The sequence below is a fragment of the Carassius auratus genome, chromosome 3 (genome assembly GCF_003368295.1).
Source record: "Carassius auratus strain Wakin chromosome 3, ASM336829v1, whole genome shotgun sequence".
In the NCBI taxonomy this organism is placed as follows: domain Eukaryota; kingdom Metazoa; phylum Chordata; class Actinopteri; order Cypriniformes; family Cyprinidae; genus Carassius; species Carassius auratus.
The window spans coordinates 18,544,511-18,571,132 of NC_039245.1; the positions used below are offsets into that span (position 1 = coordinate 18,544,511).

Consider the following 26,622-nt stretch of genomic DNA (forward strand, 5'->3'; position numbering starts at 1 on the left):
GTGCGGTTACAAAACAGTAAACAGGGACCTGGAAGTCTAAAAACAGCAAATGAAGTGCTTAATTTTATTTAAAATACTAATTGTTAACCTCAGAAAGTGTACTATATTAATAACAGTATATTATATAAAACAAACTAGATTATTAAAATGTAAAATGTGTTTTCTATTTCAGCATCATTCCTCAAGAAAACATTTATTATTATGTCAAGATTATTATTATTGTCAATGCTTGTGCTACCAGCATTTTTTTCAGGAGCATAAAGTTCAAAACTACAGCATTTAGTTGAAATGGAAATCTTTTGTAACATTATACATTTCTCACCGTCATTTTTTTTATCAATGCAATGCATCTTTTGATTAAATACTGACCCCAATATTGGTTTACCTGTAGAAATCTTTCATTAAACAGAAAGCAAGACGAATGTCGCAATACTCAAGCAACTCTTTCTGGAATGAGGTACAAGCAGAATTTATTTCGAATCATTAACATAGACAGCAAACAAAACACCCAGTGAACCACATCCACCTATATGTGTGACAACGTAACAGTGAGAGAAGAAAGTGCACGAGTTCAGAGCATGAATAACAAAAAGACATCTACACTGAGAGGAATCCTCTGACGCCTTCACCAACACGGGCCGAAAAATATCTCAAAACTAACTGGAAATCAGAAAAGAGTCAAATGTACTATAAGAAGGATTATTTAGCTTTAAAGCAGAAGCAAAAATCTACATTGTTGGTTTACAGTGGAAATCCATTGTGATCATTTGCTCCAGTCTGCAGGTCTAAAGAGATGTTCAGATCACATCAGAATTTGACTAGGCAAGATTTAATCCATTTATCTGCACAATTATAAGCCTTTGGCAACAGGTCCTCAAATAATTTCACATATCTCGTCACACATACATATATCACTTTTCCTTTAAATTAAACATCAATCTTCAACAGCTTTAATATATATACCACACATACATAGACCATCAGTTTAACTTGGCATGTTTAAAATGGACTACTTTAAAATACAGCTTATATTCAGGAAGCAAGATCAAAACGGTGTCTTTTGACTGGTCCTCTGAGAGAGAGAGAGTAAGTGATGAGCATCAGGTTTCACATGAGTACAGCGGGACGAATCTCTTCAGTCATGTCCTGCTAAACGGTGCGGGCTGATCCAATTCTTAAGGTCATTCAAAAAAGTTGGTTGGAGTAAGAATGTGAGTCGATCCTGTCGAAGAAAATTATATTTGACATTTGAAACAACAATGAAAACAATAAATGCTGTGCTGTGAATGATGTGATATGCTGTTAAGTCGTCTCTTCTCACCGATCAGAACCTCCCATTTGCCCTCTGTGGCCCGGGTCACTTCATAAGCGCAGCGCATCTCTGAATGTGTCATGCCTCCAATCACAAAGATGATGAGCGCGGGGCCGCTGCGGTACTCTGTGGAGCCTTGTTCTTGTGCCAGTGTCCAAACCGTGCACTACTAGAATAGATTGGACAGTAACGTCACTCAGACCACATGCTAAGTAGTGTGTCGTTTGCAGCACTATTTGTTTTCTGTTCGTATCCATGACTTAATACTGATATCATTTAAAAAATAAATTAATGAAATTAGCAACACTGTTTGATCCGTTTAAATCTGTTCGAAGATTAATGCAAAAGGAATAATAAAGAAAACATAAATATTTGTCTCCTAAGATCTACTTCCTACCTAAATAGCGTTTTTGTGTAAATTAATCAATATCATGCTTTATTGATTTTTTTCTTTGTTTTTCAGTCACTGACCTTTAAAAATCCATGCTTTAAAACCAAACTGTGTTGGACTTTCTTTCTTTACAAATTATTTAATTTCATTATTATTTTATTCATTTTTTTTTATTATCATTTTGTTTCATGTATTATCATATCTTATTTATGTATAATTTTTTTTTACTAAATTAAATGATTTTTTTATTTATTTATTCATTCATTTCTTTCTCTGATGTCTCCTGTTCCAACACAGACTGTGTGTAGTTAGTGTTCATTTTTTATATAGAGATCCTGGTACCATTGATGTGAAAATAATTAAATAAAATATATAATAAAATACATTAAAATAGTGAGTGATATCACCAGTATTTAATCAGATATGTACTGTCCTCATAGTATTTAACTTACAACTTTACTTTGGTTACTTACAACTTTACATTTTTAAGTTCAGCTGCAAAAATTTATATATATATATATATATATATATATATATATATAAAATAGAAATCTCCAGGTACAAATCCTCTGAATGACCCATACTGAGTTAAAAAAATATGAAATGATATGTATATTAATTTAAATTGATAACACCGATTATAACAAGTAATGAATAACTTTTTAGTATATTACATATGTTAAAAGCAAAAAGCCATTCAATTGTCTTTTTGGCTCGACATTGTCAGGTGACTGTTTGGTCTAAAGTTTAGACACTGACAACACAAAAGCTTCATTTTCTGCTGTGTTCAATCACTACGGTCTCCTGTGAGCAGTTGATACCTGACTGTAGTGGTTGTGGTGGAGATGAGGGCGGGCTCAGACAGGAACGGCCATTGCTTCCTGTCACACTTGTCATCAATGATATTCTGCAGAGCCAAAGGAATTCAAATGAGAATAATTACATTTTTACATGATTATAAAAAATATAACGGACAGTGTTTCCTGACCTCCATCACATCTTTAAGGGTGGGTGTCCACCGGGAGAGCTGATACGTGGATTCTGTGCGCTCCTTCCTGTCAGGCAGAGTCTTACCAGCATTAGCGCCCTGAAAGACAAGACAGAGAAGTTAGTAGTTTAGGTAACTCTTTATTTTAAGGTGTCCTTGTTACACCATGTACTTGCTATTATAATAACAATTAATTATGCATAATTGCATGCAAGTAACCCTGTGCCAGGACCCTAACAATATAGAAAGTACATGTAGTTAATTAATATTAGTCAGAACTTAAATGTATAATTACACTGTAACAAGGATCTCTTAAAATAAAGTGTAACCGTAATTTGTTAACATCTTTAGGCCTACACCGGTAGCCTGGACAGTTATTACCTGTTGAAGAAAAATAGTACAGCTCCTAAATGTTCATGGAATAAGGAAAGGAAAGACAGCGTCTCATCTTACCCCGGTAATGATGGGGGCAGCCCAGGTGCTGCAGGTTGGTGATGATGTTCTTGTCCTGCTGCACGTTTGCGTGCTGGATGAGTTTTGTGAGGTTCTCTTCCCAATGCCTGTGTGTAAAGATGAATCCCATCTGATGAATTCATCAGGGGTTTAAGCTGTCAGTCTTAAATAAAGTCAAAGTGTTCATACCCTTCTTCTTATGGAAAATGTACAGCAGTATGATGCGGATTTTGTCGTAGGGCTCGATCTCGGTGTTGAGCAGAACAGGAACGATTACTCTTCATAGCATCTTTGATTGGTTCCCCCTCAGCATCTGATCCATAGCCAAGTCCTACAGAGGAAATGCTAAATTATTTCTGAGAACACTATGGCTGAATAATAATGCATATAATTTATTAACTATTTAATTATTATAATAATTCAACTTCATCATGCAACATTTTTTATGGACGTGAATGATACCTCAAATCATGAGGACTGTTGAGGAGAAATGTTTTATTGCTGTTCCAGATTATTATTTTTTTTTATGTTATAATCTCACATTTATATAATCTAGTTTGAAAAGTGTGGGGTCAGTAAGATTTTTAATGTTTTTAAATGAATTATCTTATGCTGCATTTATTTGATCAAGAATACAGTAAAGAACAGATATATAGTGAAATATTACTTGATATTTTAAAATGTCATTTATTCCTGTGATCAATACTGAATTTTCAGCATCATTCCTCCAGTCTTCAGTGTCACATGATCCTTCAGAAATCATTCTGTTAATTTGATTTGCTGCTCGTGAAACATTTATTATTTTCAATGTTGACAACAACAGTCGTGCTGTTTCACATATTTGTGGAAAGAATCATATAAATGTATATATACACATTTCTTTTAGAATTCTTTGATGAATAGATATTTCAAAATATAGTCAGCATTTAAAAAAAAACTAATATTTGTAATAATGTGAATTATTAATGAAATGATGCTGTGTAACACAAAGCTTCAGAAATGATCAAATCTGGTCTGAATCCACACCAGGAAGCACTGACCTGCTCCACCTCACAAAGCTTGTCTAATGTGTTCTTGAACTTCTTCATGCAGGCATCAGCGAGGTTCAGATGAGTGGAGTACTAACAAGAATACAAGCAAGAGGTTTAAATCACCTAGAGACAAAAGCTTTAAGGAAAGAACCAAAATGTGTTTAAGTGAGAAGTTGTACCAGGCTCAGCTCTTTCTGGTACTGCGGCATCTTCTTCAGCATCTGAGACAGATCTTTGATGCCGGCCTGAGGGATGAAGCAGCATGAATTAGGTATGAAATAAAACGCCACTTAAGTACATACTTTGTATGTAATATAGAATGTAGAAAATTAATATGCTTTAAAATACAGTACACTTTAAATTTATTATTATGCATATAGGTGTCCTGCTTAAGTGGGTCAATAAAGTACAGCTAATTGAATTTAATATTAATAAAAAAAATCCCTTTTTCATTTAATTGCAATTAACCATCCCGATCTCACAGAAAAATTTAATTATTTTATACACACTCATTACAATTTACACTCTCTTAAATTTCAAGATGTATTAATTAAATGGGAGGTCTAATACTATTTCATGCATTCTGACTTATTTACACTCTTAAAGAGTTTGATTCTCATGCTAAACATGGACAAAGTTTAAGATAATGAGTTGGACGAATGAGAGTATTTCTGTGGCAAATACTCCTCCAGGAGTACGACATCATAAAGGGCTATATTCCTCGGATGGGCACTTCTCCAGGAAGCAAGTGCTGATGGTTTCCATAACCTTGTTTAATTATTTTAAACCATAAACGGGTTTCAATTGTCAGTGCAAACGAATCTGAACTTCTATATGACACTGACACATCCGATGATGTTCAGCGTGACATTAACAGTAGTGGACAAAGATTGTGCGTGTACCTTGTCTGTGCTCATCCTCTTACTCTCACAGAAGGTTTGTAGCAGCTCCGTCACCTTCCTGAAACAGAGCAGAAGATCTCAGCACAGAAGGCCAGCAGAGAGGCGGGAGACGTGATGGTTGAGCTGCTCTTACTTGGTGACATCTGCAATGTGCATGTGCCGCAGCTGCACCCACAGCTCATCGTCCTCGTCCAGCAACACTTCCTTCTCTCGAGCCTCTCCGATCCCTGTCGTCTGATACCTGCCAACATTATGCAACAACTCATAATTAACAGTAATGACTTCATACACCACCGCTTAGATGAACTGCTCACAACTGGAGTAGATGGACACTTGTGTTTGATTATAATGAGTACTGGAGGCATCTCTGGAGAAGCAGACAAGCACGTACTTGTAAATGTCTTGTTCGATGTCCAGCAGATCGTAGGCCATGGCCTGAAAGGTAAGCTCATGCAGGATTGGAGAGATGGGATCATATCCACGGTCCACTATAAGCAGCTGGGAGCGAGCTTTATCCGCGCCCTGCCCAGGATGAGAAATTACAATTATAGTTCCTTAAAGTGTGTTTTTTTTAAACAACAAACAAACCAAGGAAATGTATTAGTGTGTTAGACGGGTTTCAATGTCAGACAATCAGACATCTGCTTAACATGCTTGTCTGTCACTTTTACAACATAGAGCCTTTGAAATATTTGATTTTTTCTCATTTTAAATGTACACTAGCATTTAAAAGTTCGGGGTTGGTACAATTTTTTTATGATTTTGTAGTAAGTCTCTCAAACTCATTAAGTCTACATTTATATGTTAAAAAACAATTCTTATTACAATTTAAAATAACTATGTTCTATTTCAATGTTTTTTTTAAATGAAATGTATTCCTGTGATGCAAAGCTGAATCTTCGGCATCATTACTCCAGTCTTCAGTGTCACATGATCCTTCAGAAAGCATCAAGTTAATTTTGTAGAAACTGAACAGGATCCTCTGATGATTCGAAAGTTCAAAAGAACAGCATTTTCTTTATAAATGTCTTTTCTGCCATTTCTGATCTCATTAATGCATTCTTGCTGAATAAAAGTATACATTTCTTTGAAAAAAAAGAAATCTTAGTGACCCTGAAACTCTGAATGGTAATGTATAAGGGTCCAAAATTAACATACATGCTATGAAACAGATTTATCTACATTTTTTTTTCTATAGCTGACTGGAACAAGCTCTGATGATTGCAACTGAAATGAAGAATATTCAGAAGTTTCAGAAAATGAAAGGAAGGATTCAAGGGAAAACAGATGGGAGGTTAGAAGTTAAAAAAGAAAAGAACATAGATTCAGGAGAGCAGGACGATGACAAAAAATAAGATTTGCATTGACACCCACCTGAAGCTCAGGAAAATATCAGCTGACAGACAAGACATGGAAAGAGAAATAGTGCAGAAAACAGAGCAAGAAATGATACAGCGGTTAAGAACTGTCACTTTAAATTGAAGAAACTGAAGAAAGTTTGAAGTATGTGTGTGACAAGATAGTGGGTGCTTAGAAAAACAAAAAAAGTGTTTGGAGTGCATGATAAATATCCCAACATCTCACCTCTCCCATACTGGGATTGTCTGCTTTATGTGCATTCAGACGGTCCATCACCATCTCAGCCAGGGTGAAATTCTCCTTTGGGCCCCTGAGAGAAACACAGTTGGTTTACACTTCCTGTACACCTCAAACTAATCATGATACACCAGGAAACTAAAAGTGCTGCCAAGTGCATGTGAGAACTGGGAGTGAAGGGCATCAGTACTGGCGGTAGCGGATGGCTGGGTACTCCTTCAGTGTGTCACAGAGTGTGGCGATCTGCTCGGCCATGGCCTCCATCATCCTGGTCCTGTCATCTAGATTAGTCTGAGATGGGCTGTAGAAAGTGTGGAAAGAACTGGGGTTGTCCAGAATAAACACCTGCAACATGAACAAAGTGTGTCAGAAACAGCTAGATTTTTTTTTTTTTTTTTTTTTTTTAAGAAAATGTGAAAACCACATCACAGCCAAACGTTTGGGGTCAGTAAGATTTTGTTTTTTTTAAAGAAATGAATAAATGTATTCAGCAAGGATGCATTAAATTGCAAAAATAAATAAAAGTAACACTAAAGATATATATATATATATATATATATATATATATATATATATATATATATATATATAAAATGTAAAGGATTTCTATTCAAAGAATCCAAAAAAAAAAAAAGGTATCATGATTTCCACAAAAAAGAGCAGCAGCAGATATGCGTTTTCAAAATTGATTATAATAAGAAATGTTTCTTATTATGTTTCTTAAAATATCTTACCAACCCCAGACTTTTGAACAGTAGTTGATGCATGTGCTTGCAATGCTACCACGCACCTGCAACTCATATGGTATGAAAGCCACATTGATTTCCTTCAAGGTTTTGATGACCTTGGCGACCCTTGACCTTCCAATCTCAGCAAAAAGCCCATCAGGACAAGCTGAATGCAGGATGAACAGAGATAGACAATATAATAACTACTCAAATTCAGACCATGCACTGTAGGCAACCATGATGGACTGTCTTCAAAAGAGAAACGTCAAAGTAAATAGTAAAATCAATAGTCTTACTGTCTGTAAAGAAGATGTGTGCTGCTTTGTATGTGAAGGCTGCTTCTTTGAAATCACCAATCAGAGAATGAATTGACTGAAATACAGATATGACATTAGGGCTGTCAAAAAGAAATGTGAATTTTGAATATTTATCAAATTGAAAATAAAAATACACATTCGAATGCAAAAACGTTGCATGTTCAAAGTATTGTGGAAAAAAGAGAACATCAATGTGGAGAAGATCTTGTTTACGTAAAAACTGAAACCAAGTCGTTCACACAGAACTCATATTTCATGCATTTTCTAGAGGGACATCTTCCATCACCGTTGCACCTGCGTCTCACACGACAGAGCCGCATGTTTAGAAATCCATGTAAAATTAATGTGAATTCAACTTTTTAAAAACATATCTCGAGACTTTATGGTGGGTTTTCCCCATCCCACTGCCTCTCATGTTTTTAAATGAAAAATGTACTCTGTGTGATTGGATTTCCGGTCCTTTGTATTAAACTATGCATGCATACATGATGCTGTTTTGTTTATAGTTGTTTAAGCAATTCATTTAAAAATGGTTTATAAACATTATTTTAAATATTATTCACTTCACAGTCATGTATTCTTGTGCTTTGAATAAACGTGCATTAGTAATATTTTGCCCGATGCGCCCTCTTGTGGCCTCAGAAGAGAAGCGAAAAGCTTTTCTTCACCCTAACTGAAATTATGCATTTTAAATTTGAATATGATTCGAATTTTGATAATATTTAAGTACAAAATTCGAATTTAGATTTTCAGTTATTTTGACAGACCTATATGAGATCATTGAAATTAAAAGATAATTTTTTTTACAACACTGTACATTATATTAACACTTCAACTGAGAGATGCGTGGCAGTAAAGATGCTCACTTTTGGCACAGGGGATATGAGGTAAATGGCCTCCAGACTAGGGATGGGCTCCCTCCGCTTGTTAATGTCCTCCACAACTGTGAAGAAAACAGGACAGCTCACATCTAGATTTTTCCTAGTGGTTTATGGGACAAGCAGTGAAGCGAATACAGACACATTTTGCAATAAAAACCTCTTTAGCACAATGGAATATTTGCAACAGTTAGCAGCCTGATTAAAAAATAAATAAATAAAAATAAAAACCTGTGAAACCAGTGAAACCTTGTGAGATCACATAGTAAACTGACCTGTGAAAGGAAAAAAATAGAAATATGCTTACTTGTAATGCCCTCTGCCATGATGTCAGACATTTTACAGCAAGAGGACAGAATGCGCATACTGATGTGATCCACGATGAGCACCTAAATACACACAACAACCACACAGTGAGTCATGTGAAAACAGGATGAAAAGTATAAAATGACACTCTACTTGTACCAATATTACCTTCCATTCCCCATCTTTCTTCACACTTTTGATGACACCACTGAGGATTTCTACAGACAAACCAACAATGTAGTTAGACAACATCAACATTACCTATAGTGTCCATCGCAGGACACCGCCTATAGTGTCCATCGCAGGACACCGCCTATAGTGTCCATCGCAGGACATCACCTATAGTGTCCATCGCAGGACACCACCTATAGTGTCCATCGCAGGACACCACCTATAGTGTCCATCGCAGGACAACACCTATAGTGTCCATCGCAGGACACCGCCTATAGTGTCCATCGCAGGACATCACCTATAGTGTCCATCGCAGGACAACACCTATAGTGTCCATCGCAGGACAACACCTATTAGGGCTGCACGATGTGTCGTTTAAGCATCGATATCGCGATGTATGAATCCACGATAGTCACATCGCAGGATGTGCGATGTAGGCTGTCGTAGTTGATCCGTTATTCATTGAAATAAAGAAACATTACATGGGCCAGCTGCTCCCCGGCCTTGACGAATGTGATTTGCGGATTAATTGCACAGCTTAAACATCAGAGTGAAAGTTTATCATTGACAGGACTGAAAAACACATACAAGTTTAACAAGGCAGAGAGAGAGAGGGAGCGCGCGAGAGAGACAGGGAGACAGAGCGCGCGCGAGAGAGACAGACAGAGAGCGCGAGAGAGACAGACAGAGAGCGTGAGAGAGACAGACAGAGAAGTACCATCTATGTTTATAGAAATGTATATGGATTTATTTTGCATGTAATTTTTTTTCTTAGGAATATATATGTATTTTTGTTTTGTTTGTTTCTATTCTGCTATGTACAATGCTTTGGCAAAATGTACCTTTGTATGTCATGGCAAAAAAGCAATATGAATTGAATTGAGAGAGAGAGAGAGAGAGAGACCGAGAGAGAGCGAGCCTTTTTCAAACAACAAGAGTGCTGTCTTGCTCTCGCTCCCTCGCGCATAATTAATTAATTGACACGATGGTGTCGATGTTTAAATCATTTAAAATGAGAATGTAAGTGTGCTCACCTCATTTTTGTTTGTAGGAAAAAATATCGCAATATATATCGCAGAAAAACAAAATATCGCAATGTCATTTTTTCCCAATATCGTTCAGCTATATCACCTATAGTGTCCATCCCAGGACAACACCTATAGTGTCCATCCCAGGACAACACCTATAGTGTCCATCCCAGGACAACACCTATAGTGTCCATCGCAGGACACCACCTATAGTGTCCATCCCAGGACACAGGACACCACCTATAGTGTCCATCCCAGGACAACACCTATAGTGTCCATCCCAGGACAACACTATAGTGTCCATCCCAGGACAACACCTATAGTGTCCATCCCAGGACAACACCTATAGTGTCCATCGCAGGACACCACCTATAGTGTCCATCACAGGACACAGGACACCACCTATAGTGTCCATCACAGGACACAGGACACCACCTATAGTGTCCATCACAGGACATCACCTATAGTGTCCATCACAGGACAACACCTATAGTGTCCATCACAGGACAACACCTATAGTGTCCATCACAGGACAACACCTATAGTGTCCATCACAGGACAACACCTATAGTGTCCATTACAGGAAAACTATGAAAAAGCCATTCGTTTATGGCATTTACAATGATGATGTGCCATATAATGATGAGCTTCAGCTTTATAAAGCAGGTTAAATGTCTTTCTGGACTACTTGCTTTAAAACAAGGACTAACAAAAATACAAATAATAAACAAATGACTGATATTAAGATTTCAGATTTGGTTCTCAAATTGCATCCCTGGTGATAAATGAGAATAAAATGCGAAATTTTAAATAATAGTTAATATTGTAATAATGTAACAACATTAGTTAGTCTGTAGGGTGTTGTGCATTGTCACAAGAGTTTTTTTTTTTTTTAAGTGTCATTTCCTGTGTTTTTATTATGTCCGGCGTGATGTTGATCACAAGACCACAACCGACGCAACAATTATTAAACAATGCACTGCAATCCAGCCTGGTATCCCCTCCATTTACACAAATTACATTTTCTGAGGCGTAAAAGTGTTGAGTAAAGTAGTTAAACTCTGTTGAAGTTGTAGTGAACTTCAGCAGCTACATACGGAAGTGTGCTCCATTATGACGTATCGAGCCCTCAGTGTACACCTGTTGCTTTGATTATACATCCTGACAGGTCAATATATCACTGTGTAAGCTCTGAAACATCTGCTACACGAACAGCATACGTTTTAAAGACCGTATTGCAAGATTAACTCAAACTTACTCTCGTTTACGATCGCCTTTAGTCCACTCGGGGCCATCTTGACTCTTCCCTGTTGACAGATTGCTCTGGTCTGTGAAGGCAGAAATGACTGACACTCACACACCCTGATGGACAAGAAGAGTCGGAAGAGACAATTCAAAATAAGAGTCTTCAGGCGAAACATTAGAACAAAAACTATGGATGGCTTATTACCATGTCAATAATTTATATAACTGTGGTGTCAAACAAACAAACTAAGGTTATGAAAAAAAGTTGTAAATCGTTAAAATAAAATAATGTCGCTGATATTAATCATTTTGAATTTACATTTTTCCACTGAAATGAAAAAAAAAAAAAAAAAACTACAGTTAGTGCAGTAAAGTGAGGTCAAAGGACTGTTTGCTGTGGTATTGGATTTATAAAAAAGTTCAAAGACATTTTCTCAAATTTATTATGATTCATGCAACTGAAATAATCTCAACTGTCACTATTTCGTGGTATATACTATAATTCAAAATATTAGCATTAGCTGAATTGTAAAATGACTTGTGGGTCACACGCTTCACGCAGACCCATCGGGCCTCAGTGGTGAGCGATGTTTCAGAGCAGCTGCTACATCTTTATGAACTTACATGAAGTAAATTCTGCCTCCTCTCGCTCTGAATCTGTATATACATTCACAAACAGCCATAAATCGCAGCTCTTTAAATTTTTTAATTATGCCGCGCCACTGTTTTTGAGAAGACGTGCTATTATATATGCTAATATATAGATTCAGATACGAATAAAGTCGTAGTTTTTGCTATTTTTGGACCAAAATGCATTTTCGATGCATCAAAAATTCTAACTGATCCTCTGATGTCACATGGACTACTTTGAAGATGTTTTTCTTACCTTTCTGGACATGGACAGTATACCGTACACACAGTTTCAATAGAGAGACTGAGAGCTCTCGGACTAAATCTAAAATATATTAAACTGTGTTCCGAAGATAAACGGAGGGCTCACGGGTTTGGAACGACATGAGGGTGAGTTATTAATGACATAATTTTGATTATTGGGTGAACTAACCCTTTAATATTCCTTTAAGAAAGGATCTGCTATTTAAATTATTACATGAAACAAAATTATGACCATATGGATAATACAATTAAAATGGAATTCATTTTAATTTACTTTGAATTTGAAAAAAAACAAAACAAGCAACAACAAAAGCAGTGTTTTACAGATAATAAAGTAATATCACACACAAAAAAAGTCAAACCATTTGATTTTTAAGGTTCAAAGGCAATGAAACTACAAAAATATAAATTTCCCCCACCCATTTCTTAAATTATGTCTGGAAACAATAGTCTTATTCTGTACAGGTTGACACTTTGTTCACTTAAAGGCTTGATCCCAGAGTTGCACTATGATGCAATAACCAGTGCTGCTGTTTTCCAGTCATTCCTCAGACTGCACGCCCATGTGTTTCAGCATCTTCTGCTCCTTACGCTTTCTCATGCGCTCCTTGAAATCCTCCAGTTCTTGCCTCTGTTTCAGATCGAGAAATGCCACATGTGAAACTGAACGTCATTGCATCTCACTTGTGTAATATAAGCATATTTTAAAGTACATTTTCAGCATTCCCGAGGGATGTGGCTGCTGAATAGTAAAATATCTACCTAAATATCTGTTTAACCTAACCACTACAACCACTCGAGTAAAAGCGGTCTGAATAACTTACAAGGCATCAAATTAAAGAGAAAATACTTACATGCATTTTCTCATCAGGTGGGAAGATCTCCCTCTGAAAAACGTAATGATATAATTTGATCATACAACAGCAAGAGCATATAGAATTGCTAAATATGTAATACTATAATATTAAATTTGACTTCTCATTGAAATTATGCACCTTTCGCTTTACGATGTATTCTTCAAAATACTCCGCTTGGTTTGATATCCAAAACATCGCCACTGGAAACGACAGATACACCATCATCTGTTTAAAATTATAAACATTATAAATGTGTTGATATTCACATATGCTCGGTCATTCAAATACGTGCAGCAGTGAGCAAAGAGTTCAGCGTTTAGCAAAGTGGGACGATTACAGCTTCTGCGGGTCCTTTTAAAACCCCAAAGATGGTTTAGTCTATTCATATATAGTTTATTTATACAGACCGACTCGCTTGCAAGCGTAAATGTCATCAAACTCACCCTAAAAACCTCTATTTTAACCCCCATGTCCTACAGCTTGACAGTCACGCATTCAGGCACTTCCTGTTTTGTAAGATGTCAAAATAAAGGTCTTGCTGAACACACACAAATATTCATGCGCCATTAATTAATAAAATATTTCTCTGGGCATGTGTGTTATTTTGTGTACACACACACACACACACACACACACACACACACACACACACATATATATATATATATATATATATATATATATATATATATATATAAAACAGACAAGTACGTGAATTTACTAAAACATTCAAGATGTGCATTTCAAACTTGATTCTTGTAACCAACCATCTTCCAGCAGACTCTTTCCTCTTACGTAAGCCAGCGTCAGGCTTATGAAAGCGCGTGCAATCGCTGACTGGATTCACGTACAGCAACATTATGTAAGCACGCAGTAACTTTACATTGGATTCGTCAGCTACTCCAACTTGTTAGACCAATAGATATTTTGGATTATCCACGTCTATCTGAAAGAACTTCACCTTCATATGATCTTAAATTCCTCAAAATGACTCAAGCTTCAGTCATTTACATTACTTTTTATGGAAAAGGCCCATTGAAAGTGAATATTGACTGAGGCTGTGAGTCCATAATATTGTGCTACATTCTCCTTTTGAAAAGGTATAGGTGAAAAAATAAAGGTTTTATTTTTTTTAACCGTTTCTAACCCTCACAGAAACTGTCAAGAAATGTCCCAGACACATTTCACTCCAAAATCAATGAGGGGAAATTACAATTGCTTTATTGAAATCTTAAATTTGCTTTTTTTTTCTGTTTGTTTTCGGGTGAAATATGTCCCTACATTTTCTTGAGATTCACCATTTTGTAAGAAGTACTCTTGAGTGAAAACTGATATGCAGCAACACAATGGACAACACAGCAGGTGGACTGTGCATAAAACTGTTGACTTACAAAAGAGATGACAGACACATTTTGGTTTCATTTTAATTTTCTATAAAAGAGATGAGTTTATTTCATGATCATAACAGATTGAACCATTGACCTCGATAGCCCACGCACATACCAAACAGTAATCGAGGAGAATGTTAAACAAATCCAAAAGGAAAAAAATAAAATAAAATACCTGAATAAAGCAAACTCTCTGCTGAGCTGCAGGTCAGCCCATTCTCTGGAGAATCCGAATCTATGGCACATAATGTCCAACTGTTACCATGGAAAAGAAAATACATGAAAATGCTTGAAGGAATGAAGTGTTTCTGTTCTTTGAACTTTTACAGACCAAATTAAACAAAGGAAAAGAAAAAAAAAATAGATATTTATATAAATGGACTTCATGAGGAAGAACAAGAACCAAAAAAGTTCGCAAAGCATCAAATGAAGTGTTGTTGCCATTTAAACCTGTGGGTAAAAACACCCTCCCCAGCCACATACCGACAACCGTACTGACATGACGTACACCTCCAAACGTCCTGACACACACAAATGTACGTTTAATGATGATGATGATCAGACATGTCCTCTTAGCAGTTTTGAGAAAACAAAAAACTAGTTGTTCGGTGTATAGATTTAAGAAGTCCAGCTAAAACTAGATTTAAACCTGAATATCGTAAATGGGTAAAATATAAAACGTTTACTTTCCTTTTTTGTCTCTTAAACACAAGCGCTCGCCCCAAAACCCCCAATTTTCCCCTCCCCGTCCAACCGTGCCCCTCCCTCGCCCTCCCAGAACATAAAATATGCCAACTAGAATCGCAATACAATACAGGCACTGGAGAAAACACTATAAGAGAAAACTTAGAGGACCTGCCGAGGTCTCGAACTGTGCATCCCCCCCCCCCACGCTCTGCCCCGCCCCCCTTGCTGAGTCAAATAACAGAATTCGAACACATCCACTATAATCGTACAAGAACAATGATAAATCAGAACGGTTTGATTTTTTTGTAGCTTTTTGTACTTAATGAAATTTTCGTAATTATATCTAGCACAGCATACAGAGTTCTCTCTGTGAAGGTGCAATAAACACATCTGTGAAAAGAAGAGAGGAGTCATGCAGAAACCAGCTGAGAGCTCCATCGCGTTGGCTTGGTGTTCGCATGACGCTCTCAGACGCGTGTACCAGTTGCGTGTTCTCTGTCTATATGTATAATACACTTAAAAATAGTTATCATATTCTTTAAATTATATTCAAACTAAAGGATACTCAGAAACCACCCTTACAGGTCAACGCTCCGGCCCGTGGTGAGTCTCCTCACCGGGTTTACATGAAAACGATGAGCGATGAAGTACATCTCCATGATTCTGTCCTCAATTAACACTTGTCAGAATAATGCATATATTAGGGTTTCTTTTCTACAAGGCTACCTAAACTTTTAATGACGAGTGGGGAGAACAAGAAAATATATTTATATATTTAGAAAGACATGTTAAGAGTGAAGCGTTTCGGGTCTCAGCTATCAGCAATAAAAGGAGATGGGTGTTTGGCATAGACATCAGCGGGTAAGGTGTTGGTAAGAGAGTTAAAAATATCTTTTAAAAAAAAAAAAGAGGAAAACAATAACAAAAAAGAAACAAAAATACAACCAACCAATCAATCAACCAAAACAGTAATTAAGAAAATACCTTTTTACAGTAGATCCTACATAATGAAAAATCTGCACATGATAACAGTGTGAAACACACCAATGTTTAGTCATTTGTCACAGCCCCTGTTTGTGTTGTCGTGATTACGAGTCAGAGGTGTAAGGCCAGCTGTACTTCCTCTCTCGAGGAAGGTCATAAGTGCCCCCAAACCCATCCTGCCATTTGCCTCACGAAAAAGGGGGAGAGAGGATAAAGCGAAAACGAAACTATGGGAGGGAGAACAAATCAAATGGGAAACAAAGACGTTTTGTAATCCCCCACTGACATCTGGCATTCGACGGATGCCGCAGTACAGAGAAACAGTACATTTCATTGTTGTCGTTCAGATATTCCTCCAGCGATCACATTGTCCATTGCTCCCATATTCTGAATTAAGAGTGTCAGACGAGTCCTCTCGTTCCCGACCATGGTCACAATGGCAAATCCAGGAGGAATGCCGGAGGAGGCGGTGCTGTCCCAGTGTGAGGGTCCCTCTTTCTGCTAAGGCAAAAGGAGAGCCACAGCCTCCCTCTCAGGGCCTCAGCTTATGCATCGCTAGTTCAGCCTCTTCAGTGTTTCTTGTGGTCACATGGGGTCTTTTTCCCTTACTGCTTTTTGAGTTCATTCTGTCCGTGCAGAGGAATCCATGAGCAGTTTCACAGTTTCTCACTGCCTCTCGCGCTTCAGAACAAGTTCTCCTCAAAGATAGCCATCAAATCGCTTTGGAAATTCATGTCAATTGTAGCTGCCATCTGTAGAGGTGAAGAAAACAAAAATGAATATTTCTAAATTTACAACATTTATCTCCATTTAAATGCACATTTATGGAAAAGTGATTAAAGAACAATTGTAACCAACTTTAGTACAAGGTACTGGTCAAAGGTTTGGGGTCAGCAAGATTTTAAACAACCCGAATCAAAAATATTAAGCATCACAACTGTTTTCCACATTGATAATAATAAATGTTTCTTGATTAGCAAATCAAAATATTAGAATGATTTCTGAAAGATCATGTGGCACTAAAGAATGGAGTAATTCAGCTTTGCATAACAGGAATAAATGACATTTTAAATGTATTAAACAGAAATTTTATAATATTACTGTTTTTGAGTAATAAATGCAGCCTTGGTGGGCATAAGAGACCTTTCAAAAGAAAAAATTTACCGTTTGAACGCTAATGTGTTATAAGTGATAGCGTTTGAACGCTAATGTGTTATAAGTGATGTGACTGCAGCTGTATCTCACCGCCTCTCTCCTCCTCCTCTCCTGTTCCCGGCGACGTGCGAGCTCCCTCTGCTGGTCAAGTGCACTCTGGGAAGCCGCAGGGGACTGGGGTGGGCCTTGAGACGGCTGTGGGGCCGAGGGCGGTTGGGCCGTGTTCTGGGCTTGCGGCTGAGGTTGGTGCTGCTGCTGTTGTGGCGGCTGAACCTGCTGTTGCTCTGGCCGCCTGCGGGGCTCCTCCTGAGGCCTTCGAGACGTGTCAATGGAGTCCTCCTCATCTCGCCCGCTTCAGACAGAAAGAAAATGTCTTGAAACTGCTAAACAGTCCTTTTGTTAAAAATAATAGGTCACAGTTAGGAGTTTCTGAATGGCCCTCTTACCGAAGTTTCTCTTGTTCTCTGCGCAGACGGTCTTTCTCTGCTTGCTCGGCCTGAGCCTTCAGGGCTTTCTCTCGCTCTTCCTTCTCTCGGGCCACACGTCGAAACTGTTCAAAGCTGTCGCTGGAGGACTTCAGACCAGACGAGGGAGCAGAGGTGGATTTCTGCGCCAGGCTTGCCCAGGAACCCATGTTCTTCAGTTTCACATCCTGGGGATCAAACGAGGGACACGTTATGAGGCATAGTAATGTAGCATAACCATTCCAGAACTGCTGTATTCATTGAAATTAAAATGAATCAAGTCGTCCCTTCCACCCACCTGTACCTTTTTAGGCGCCACAGGAGTCTTGGGCTCCGGTTTGAATTTCTCTTTGTCCTGCATGGAAGGTGGTGGACCGCTCTGCTCAGAGGAGCGGATGACAGGACGGGAACTTTCAAGTTGTTTCATATCTGCTTCTAGAACAAGATGATAAACAGTTAGTTCTGGTCCTCCAATGTGTCTGGCAGAGCACAACAGAGATTGTCAACATTTGATATAACTGCATTTAGAGACGTTTCACTATTCGTTTGTATGTGAGAATTGGAAAGTTGTGTGATATTGCATGGGGTGCAAAATACATATATATATTTTTATAGCACAACTTCATGTCTTTTCCACATCTGTTTGTGCAATGCTTGTAAACAAATACTCAACAGTTGATATTAAACTTATTGTTTATTGTATAAAAGCAATTCAACTTGAGTAAGACATGTCATTTTGAATGTCAGCTTATCAGCGTGACAATGCATAAACATGCATACTCTGAAACTCAGGAGTTTCACTCACTCTGTTGACTGTGGCTTGGCATTGTGGGTTTGCTCTCTGGGTGCTTGTGAGGGTCTTGTCTCATGGCTGGACTGAAGGGTTCACCACGCCTCACAGGTGAAGGAGGCAGCTTCTCTTCTTTAATGCCACCTAAAATTGAAGGTCCTTGCTGTGGTTCCTGAAGCAAACAAAGCAACAAACACCCATTTATATAACCAAAAGATATTTATCACATCATACTTGCACATGGACACTGAAAACAACCAGTGTCACAGAAATGGAAAGGGTACTGACCTTTTTGGCCTGAGGAGGGGACTGGTGGACTAAAGCATACTGAGAGATTTGAGGAGAATGCATAATGAGCTGGGAGGGGTTATCTCGCATGTGTGCTGTTGAAATGAAGACACCATTAGAATACAGACATTTACAGTGCTGTCTGATACAGGAACATTTATTTAGTAAATTAGCCATTTTTATGGCAATTACAACTAACAAAAAGAAACAAAAATACAAAAACAAAAAATAAACATCAAGTATTGTGATTTTTAGCAGTTTAAGCATCCATTTGACTACCAAAAAAAGCATACAACAATGAACAAATAAATAGCTTATTACTTTTTTTTTTTAGTTTCAGCAACTTGAAAAGCTACTGTTTAAAAGACAGTTGTGTTACCCGAGTTATAGGAGTCAGACTTGTGTTGACGTGGAGAGTGATGCTGCTGCTGCTGCTGCTGGATAATCTGCTGTGCTTTTGTGGAGGGCATGGAGACTTTGTGTTGACTAGGCTGCGTTTGTGTGGTCTGCACAGGGCCTTGAGAGAAGCTCAGCTGCTGCATGTGCATGTGTCTGGCCTGATGCTGCGAGAGCTGCGGGGAGGGCTGGTGCGCCGCAGCCGGCTGGGCTTGAGTCTGAACAGGAATCTGCGGTGGGGGCAGGGAGCTCTGCTGGCTCATCTGAGACTGAACCTGCACTGACTGCAGCAGAGACTGCTGGCCCGGCTGCTGCGGCCTGCTCTGCAGAGACTGCATTAGTGATGCCGGCAACTGCTGCTGCAGGCGGTTCGGATGCAGGTGCTGCAGGTACATGGGCAGGGGCATGGAGGGAACAGGCTCCTCGTCGTCCTCTAGCAGCATCTGTGGGGGCTGGGAGGATAGCTGACCCTCGGGAGTGAGCGTGGGTGGGGAGAGGGGCCGCTGGCGGATTTGCTGGGGAGGATGCAGGAGGTGAGGAGGGAGGTGGTGCTGGGGCTGAGGGGGTTGCTGGGACTGGAGCTGCTGCGGCAGGGTCTGTTGGGGTTGCTGCTGCTGCTGGGGCGTGCTTTGCTGCGGAGGTTTAGTAGGTAGCGGGGCTGCCCTATTACTGGGCCTTGAAGGCTGCTGAGGCATTGCGTTGTGCAGGGCTAGAGACCAACAACACGAAGAGAGAGGAAGACCACAAAAACTTGATTAAATAAAAGGTCAATATAGAATACCTGTATTGTAAACAAAAGTGCACTATAAAGTGAAGAATAGAGCCAATCAGAGCATATCTACTCCAGTTGAGACCAATGAGAGGTGGGCAGTGTGAAAATCACTCAGCATGGTAGTCCAAATGTTTTGTTTTTGCAATTTTGACCCAGTACATCCAGAAAGTATTCTTAATTAATAAAAAGTAATTTTGACTTGATAAACAGGAATTTTTCACTTACCTGGGGATGGGAGGATGGGGTGCTGGTTCAGGAATGGGTGGGTCTCAGGAGACACTGGGCCTCCTGGAGGGTGAGCGTTGAGGTGAGGAGGCGCAGGAGAGGGCGAGTCATTGGCATGATGGGGAAGGTGCATGAGGGGCTGGACGAAGTGGGCTAGAGGGTCAAAGGGGTTTTCCAGGAGCTGTGAGGGCTCCAGAGCTGTGACGGGAGGAGGCATGTAAGCAGCGGGAGACGAATGCTGCTGCTGCAGCTTCAGCTGAACACTGGGCTGCAGTACAGGGGCCTGGGGTTGATGGGGAACTTGCTGCTGAGGCATGCTTGGAGCCACCACCTGGTGATGAGCCTTCTTTCCTTCACCTCTCCCTCTCTTCTTCGGCTTAGAAGGCATCCCTGTGTTCAAGAAGGAAGATTTATCACGAAATGCAGCTTCTTGAGCCATTTAACATTTCAAGTGCTTTAGAAATGCAGCTGCAGCACGTTATGGATCTATAGGTGCTCACCTGTCTCTGAGTCTTCACTTTCTGAGGAGCTGGACTCACTGCTGCTGCCCATCTCGGATGATGAGCCTTTTGTCTTTGCAGCACTCATTGCCTCCATGGACTTCTCTGGAACTGAAGGACAAGAAACAATGATCTATAAGAATATGCATACACCATTGTCAAAACAAGTGTCTGTACAGCCAATCCGCTGATATGGCTGAGCACTTTTGGTATGGCCACCAGGGCCTTAGTGTTAAAGAGATTTGTAAAATCATTCACCGGCGGGCTTCTTATTCTTGCGAAGGCAGGACGACACGTATCTCTCCAGTTCCCGCAACGTAGAAGGCTTCAACGTCTCAAAGTCGATCTCAATCTCGTCTGGGTTGGAGTTCTTAAGCGAGGGTTCGCGGGACTGGATGATGTGGACCACACGGCCCAGCTTGTCTCCAGGCAGCTTGTTAATGTCCAGACTCAGCTGTCTCTTTTCTTCATAGGACATAGGCTTACACTTCTCTCCAGCAGGCATGCCTGCCATTGGAGCTCCTCCACTGAGACCCAGTTCCTCCTCAGGATCCAGACTCACCACAGGTTGCAGGGTTGGTGGAGCGGCACCTGGAGGAGCCATGGAGCGACCACTACCCTTACCTCCCTCCTTCTTGCTATAGGGCATAAGTCAACAAGAACTTCATTTTCAATGACACTATACAATTAAAGGGTAAATAGCTAAGTTCTCAGACTCTCCACACTGATAAAAGTGATTAAACCATGTAATTTTGGATACTTGAAATGTGTTTGTATTACCAAATATAGCTCACCTCGGCTTCTTGGGCTTCTTAGGCAGAGGATCCTTGTTCTTGGGCTTTCCTGGATTCTTGAGGGTAAGAGGCGGCTCCAGGATCTCTTCCAGTGCAGGCATGACTCCCGCTTTCTTTTTGTGCTTGTCTTTCTTCTTCTCCTTCTTTTCCTTCTCTTTTTTCTTTGGTTTGCTGGCCTGAGGCTGGGACAAGGCAGCCAGCTGCTCATGAACCGCTTTCAGCTGAGCAACAAAAGAGAACAAAACAGAGATTAAATTCTTCTCAGGGGACAGTATTGCATCTTTGTAAAGTGTAAACTTGTACACTTCTAGTATCTATGGTGACAGATCTTTCGGCCAGCTTGTCCTTGACTTCTTCCTTGGGTATGTGCTGGCAAAAACGAAGCATAGATCTGCTCACCTGCTCCTGAAGCTCTGCTAGCCTCTGGGCTCTCTCCTCTTCAGAGTCGTCCGTGGAGGATTCTGATTCAGATGAGGAATCACTGGAGCTGTCCGAGGACGAGGCCGTGCCCATGGGTGGCTGTGTCTTGACAGGAGCCTGGTGGAGCACAGGCGCAGAAGTGGGTCCCAGCATTTCCTCTGGCTCATCTGGCATCTTAGCAAAACGCATCTCAAACACATCCTACAAAAAGAGAAAACCTTTTTTGTGATCTAGTATAAGACGCTTCTTAATTTAATTTAATAATTCAGCAATGTACACTTTGATAAATTCTGACAACATTATAGAAAGAGTGGAACATTACAGTTTTTTTATTTGCTGCGTTCACAGATTTCATTCCTCAACCACTTTCACACATCTATCGATTAAGGTATGAAATTAACAGGGGCTTGGGGCCAATAAATCCATCCAAAATGAAGTTCAGGGGTAAAAAAAAAAAAACAAAAAAAAAAACACTGTCTCTTCACTATTAAACTAAGTCTATTATGACTGTCGGGTGATTAAAGTAAAGATTGTAGCATTACATTTATATCTCCTCATGTTACGTTTGATTTCGTTTTTCAGCATTCTGCATTACTTACACTAGACTGAAGTCATCGACCGCTTTACTGATAGGGAACGTTTTCTTTTCTTGCTTTCTGTATATAGTTTATTCACAGTTTGATTAACTTTTTTCAATCTACTAAAATAACCATGAAATCATCCTGATTTTATAATGTGTAAAACTGTTTTTTAGGTTTTTAGGTTCTCCCAAAACACAAAAACAATTTTATGTAGCCTACTGATCGACACTAATAAATATTGCATAACATTAGCAAAAATCAACAATTACTATGCCAAAATATCACCCTGTAGTGAGTTGCTGTTCTTTATTTGTACAATCTGTAAAACTGACTAACCAGCTTGATGCCGGTGTAGTAAAAACGACTTGTCATGCAAGCCTTAATGTACACAGTGTTTTGCAGGCATGTACATACCTGCAGTTTACGTGCCATAGCCACCACTTCATGGTCTGGAGGGTTGTACTTGTAACAGTTGGAGAACATTAACCGTACATCTGCTGCAAACTCCTGAGCATCTCTGTACTGTCTGTTTTCCAACTTTTCCTGTACGACCAAAGAGAAAACTGAATGAATAAGAATGGAAAGAAAAAGTGGCTCATTATCCTCTGATTGAGAACCAGCAGATGCATTTTCACCTTAATAGTGCTGAGGTCCATGGGATGCTTGATGATGTCAAGGTAATCGTGTAATCCTAAAGCATCCACATCCACTGGCTTGTAGAAGGGCCAAGCGTATGCTGCATGCTTCTTAGCAAACATGTCTTTTACAATGCCGGAGCAGTAGCGTAGCTGCTCTTGTTGCTTGGGACTGTGGGTCCCAGTGGCAGGCGTCCAATGGTGCTGGGAGTCTGGTGCCTCTTTTTTGGATAGTTTGCTTGGTCGTGTACTATCCCGGCGCGGCAGAGTCTTTCCTGACTTTGACTCAGCAGGCGAGGACTCGTTCAGCGGGTCGTTTGCAGTAGGTGTCGTGGTGTCTGCTTTCCTTTTCTGACTTTTTCTCGGTTGCTGATGAAAAAAGCAAGTGAGGACAAAGCCGCAAGATTAAAAACAAGAAGAACGACACCGTGTTTAAATGTTATGGGCCAACTTACTTTGGGAGGAATTGGGATGGGGCTTTGTAGAATAGAAGGGGTGCTCTGCTGCATTAGCACGGGCGGCAGAGTAGTTTGGGTCGGAGGAGGCACAGCCGTCATCAAAGAGACCTGTGGGTTGCAGTCTGTGGGGCCCATAGAAAAAGGTGGCCCTAACTGAGGTGCAAGGGGAGGATGTGAAGGGAGTGAAGGGGGTACTCGAGGGGGCAAGGCTTGCATGGTGGACTGGGGAGGTAAAGTAGGCGGACCCTGTGGTGGTCCTCTCGTTTGTGGCCCAGGGGCAAGACTGGAAAGGCCACGTGTTTGAGGGTTTGTATGCGTAGACTCCAGGCCAGGTGCAATCTTCAGGTTCATGTCTAATAATACAGAGACACAGAATACGGAGTAAATAAAATGATTCATTTTAAAGCCATTGGGTGGATCTTGACGTCCAGCATAATGGGTGGAACTAGACACACATCCTAACCCTACTCATACCCTTTCGGGAGCTAGATGTCATTTGGCACTGCAGTGAGCACTATTTGAGACAGACAGTGAAGCTAAAATGATATTCTGGCTAAAGCAGTTGTGTAATATCCATGAAGGTGCAGCAAGCAGTGTGAGTGGCCCTCAGGACAGAGAGAGTATGAGACTTATACCTGGATCCTTCCTGCCCCGGCCACGACCCTTGCCGGATGTGGTCGTCAACTCAATCTCCTGCTGGGGCATCTCCGAAATCTTGTGGAGGAAAGCCTTCTCCAGAGCTTCTGCCATTAAGACTATGTCATCCCCAGACTGCAGGGGGCGACACATACCATTAACCACACGCCTAAACACACCACTGTGATCCATTATAAATGATGAGCAGAAATGTGAACCAGTACCTTATTGTAAATGTAACAGTTAGTAAACATGGTGTTGAAGTCTTGAATACATTCTTGGGCATTGACGTAGTAATTGTTCTCTAGGCGTTTCTTGATTGTTCCCATGTCCATAGGATTTTTGATTATCTTGTAATAGTCCTAGTGAGAGGAGGTTTTAAAAAGTCAGCATAACACATCACAATCCATAACTTTCATCAACATAACGACCTTATAGTTTACAATAACAGCAAGCAGCTTTGAGACTTTCCATGGGAAACGTTTTGATCTCAAAACGTGCCTTTCACACACTCAACACTGCAGTCAAATAAAACTGTTGGCATGCCAACTTGCTACTGTAAACAAAAGCTCACAACACATGCCCTGCCTTTGGAGTCCTCTGATTGCTTTTCTTGAAACTGACAGTGATGAGCGGTGCTGTTTGTAAAAGCTGAAATTCTTTTAACTTGACACAACGTCTTAAACGCGGTGCTCATGTGCAAGATGCTGCAAAACATGCAAGACGCGAGTGTAATGGTAATACATGTCCACCTAGCCTGGGAAAGTAGCGCTAGGAATAGAAAAACGTATTCTGTGTGGATGTCCATAAAAAGTACTCAAAAGCTCCTTTTCCACCAATAGAGTGATGATGCACAATCAAGAACTGTTCCACCATTCCCATCACAGGAAAGACAGCTCTGAGCCAGAGAAACAGGCTCTGCAACAGCCACAACAACCTGCTGGTCTTGAAATAGGAACTGCTAACGTCAGAGGGCAGGAAAATGACCTCACCAAGTTTTCAAAACACAGACACTTGTTCTGGCAAATCTAATGGCAAACAAAACTAGATTGCATGTAAACTGCAAATACTGCTGGCTCAGTGACAAATTGTGTATGCTCCTCTATACTAAATCGCTTTGGATAAAACTTCAGCATGTATACACAATAATCAGACGACAATTGGCCTCTGTGTTGTTTACACGCTCTGAAAGTGTATAATTATATGCCTTGTAGAAAAACATAACACAATTGTAAATAAGTATAAAGAATGGCATTGGTTTTATTTTAAGGGATAAAAAGTTGTTGTTTTTTTATAAGCATATTTTTGTGTTTTGCTTTGGTACCGAAATTGGTACCAAGAACCGTGGATTCTTACTGGTATCGGTACCGAATACTGAAATTTTGGTATAGTGATAACACTAATATACTGTCTATTTCGCACCCCACCTAATAAAACTACAGTGCTTTAGTCATAAAACTAAGAATTCAAAATCATCTCACCAAGACAATTATTGAGAGACAAAGTGGAAAAAAAGTTTGCCAAACTTTTTTTTCATATATATATTTTAAAGTCAAAAATGACATTGTTCCATTTAAACAATAGCTTCTTTTGATTCATCTTTTATATGTCAGGCTTTGAAAAATCCTGCAGGTTATGAAGAAACATTCTGTAAATGCAGGGCAGTTCAAAGACCAAACAGCACATCATCATTAAGAAGATCTACTCCAATATGACAACTAGCACCAAAACAATTGTAGTAAAAGTCAGTGCAGCTACGCTGTCTGATAGGATCTGCTCCTCAGACATAACAGGACTGTAAATGGACAGTTGGTTCACTCACAGGCAGATTCAGCTTAATGGCGTCAACAGGAGAATGGAAAGGCCAAGCGAACTGGTGCTTCCAAAGAGTCTTCATCACCACCTTCAGCAGGTACTGCAGCTGGTTGGTCTGGCGCTTGGGCCGGGAAGGGTTAATGGTTTCTGGGGGGCAGGGGTTGTAGTAGCTAGAGGCTTGGGACAAGGACTGCCCCTGACTGATGCTGCTCCCCGACATCTGCATTGCATCCAGGCCGTCCCCCATAATGGTGGGATGGATCGCGGGCAGAGGGACGGGAGGGGGTGGGGCAGGACACCACTCGTTCAGTCTCGAGCCGGGCGCGGGCTCCACAGGGAGAGCACCGCTAATTCCATTGCACTCCTCGCTGGGCTCTCTGTGAAGGAAGTAAATCACAGTCATTAGCTCTTTAATTTGCATCTTTGCCATCTGCATCAGATCCATCACTGTAATCATCACTATCATCTCAATTATACTTAACTACCAGCACACATCCTCTCTGCCCCCCAAAACAGCATTATTCAAATGGTTCATGT

General features: G+C 40.0%; 2 protein-coding genes and 1 pseudogene across 5 annotated transcripts in view; all 3 read right to left on the bottom strand.

Moving 5' to 3' along the window:
* Positions 1-1,170: 1,170 nt before the first annotated feature.
* On the bottom strand, positions 1,171-11,494 carry LOC113049418 (syntaxin-binding protein 2-like; annotated as a pseudogene).
* A 994-nt stretch (positions 11,495-12,488) lies between these two features.
* On the bottom strand, positions 12,489-13,660 carry LOC113049411 (protein PET100 homolog, mitochondrial-like). The gene is made up of 4 exons (XM_026211747.1): positions 13,541-13,660; positions 13,236-13,322; positions 13,095-13,127; positions 12,489-12,871 (listed from the first exon to the last, which is right to left on the bottom strand). The coding sequence occupies exons 1-4, from the start codon at positions 13,565-13,567 to the stop codon at positions 12,782-12,784; spliced, it is 237 nt and encodes a 78-aa protein (XP_026067532.1). The 5' UTR covers positions 13,568-13,660; the 3' UTR covers positions 12,489-12,781.
* An 853-nt stretch (positions 13,661-14,513) lies between these two features.
* LOC113049384 (bromodomain-containing protein 4-like) overlaps positions 14,514-26,622 on the bottom strand; it is a 52,185-nt gene continuing 40,076 nt past the window's right edge. For 3 of the 4 annotated variants that reach the window (XM_026211706.1, XM_026211712.1, XM_026211687.1), the window contains 18 exons: positions 26,093-26,462; positions 24,495-24,632; positions 24,270-24,405; positions 23,632-23,987; positions 23,177-23,545; positions 22,956-23,084; positions 21,940-22,161; positions 21,541-21,761; positions 21,005-21,384; positions 20,747-20,857; positions 20,247-20,636; positions 19,233-19,958; positions 18,854-18,948; positions 18,581-18,737; positions 18,074-18,210; positions 17,758-17,963; positions 17,402-17,663; positions 14,514-16,908 (listed from right to left, as the gene is read on the bottom strand). In XM_026211706.1, the coding sequence (XP_026067491.1) occupies positions 16,840-16,908; positions 17,402-17,663; positions 17,758-17,963; positions 18,074-18,210; positions 18,581-18,737; positions 18,854-18,948; positions 19,233-19,958; positions 20,247-20,636; positions 20,747-20,857; positions 21,005-21,384; positions 21,541-21,761; positions 21,940-22,161; positions 22,956-23,084; positions 23,177-23,545; positions 23,632-23,987; positions 24,270-24,405; positions 24,495-24,632; positions 26,093-26,332 (4,344 nt within the window). In that variant the 5' untranslated portion in view covers positions 26,333-26,462 and the 3' untranslated portion in view covers positions 14,514-16,839. The remainder of the gene's footprint in view (positions 16,909-17,401; positions 17,664-17,757; positions 17,964-18,073; positions 18,211-18,580; positions 18,738-18,853; positions 18,949-19,232; positions 19,959-20,246; positions 20,637-20,746; positions 20,858-21,004; positions 21,385-21,540; positions 21,762-21,939; positions 22,162-22,955; positions 23,085-23,176; positions 23,546-23,631; positions 23,988-24,269; positions 24,406-24,494; positions 24,633-26,092; positions 26,463-26,622) is intronic. The other variant, XM_026211696.1, reaches the window with a different exon arrangement.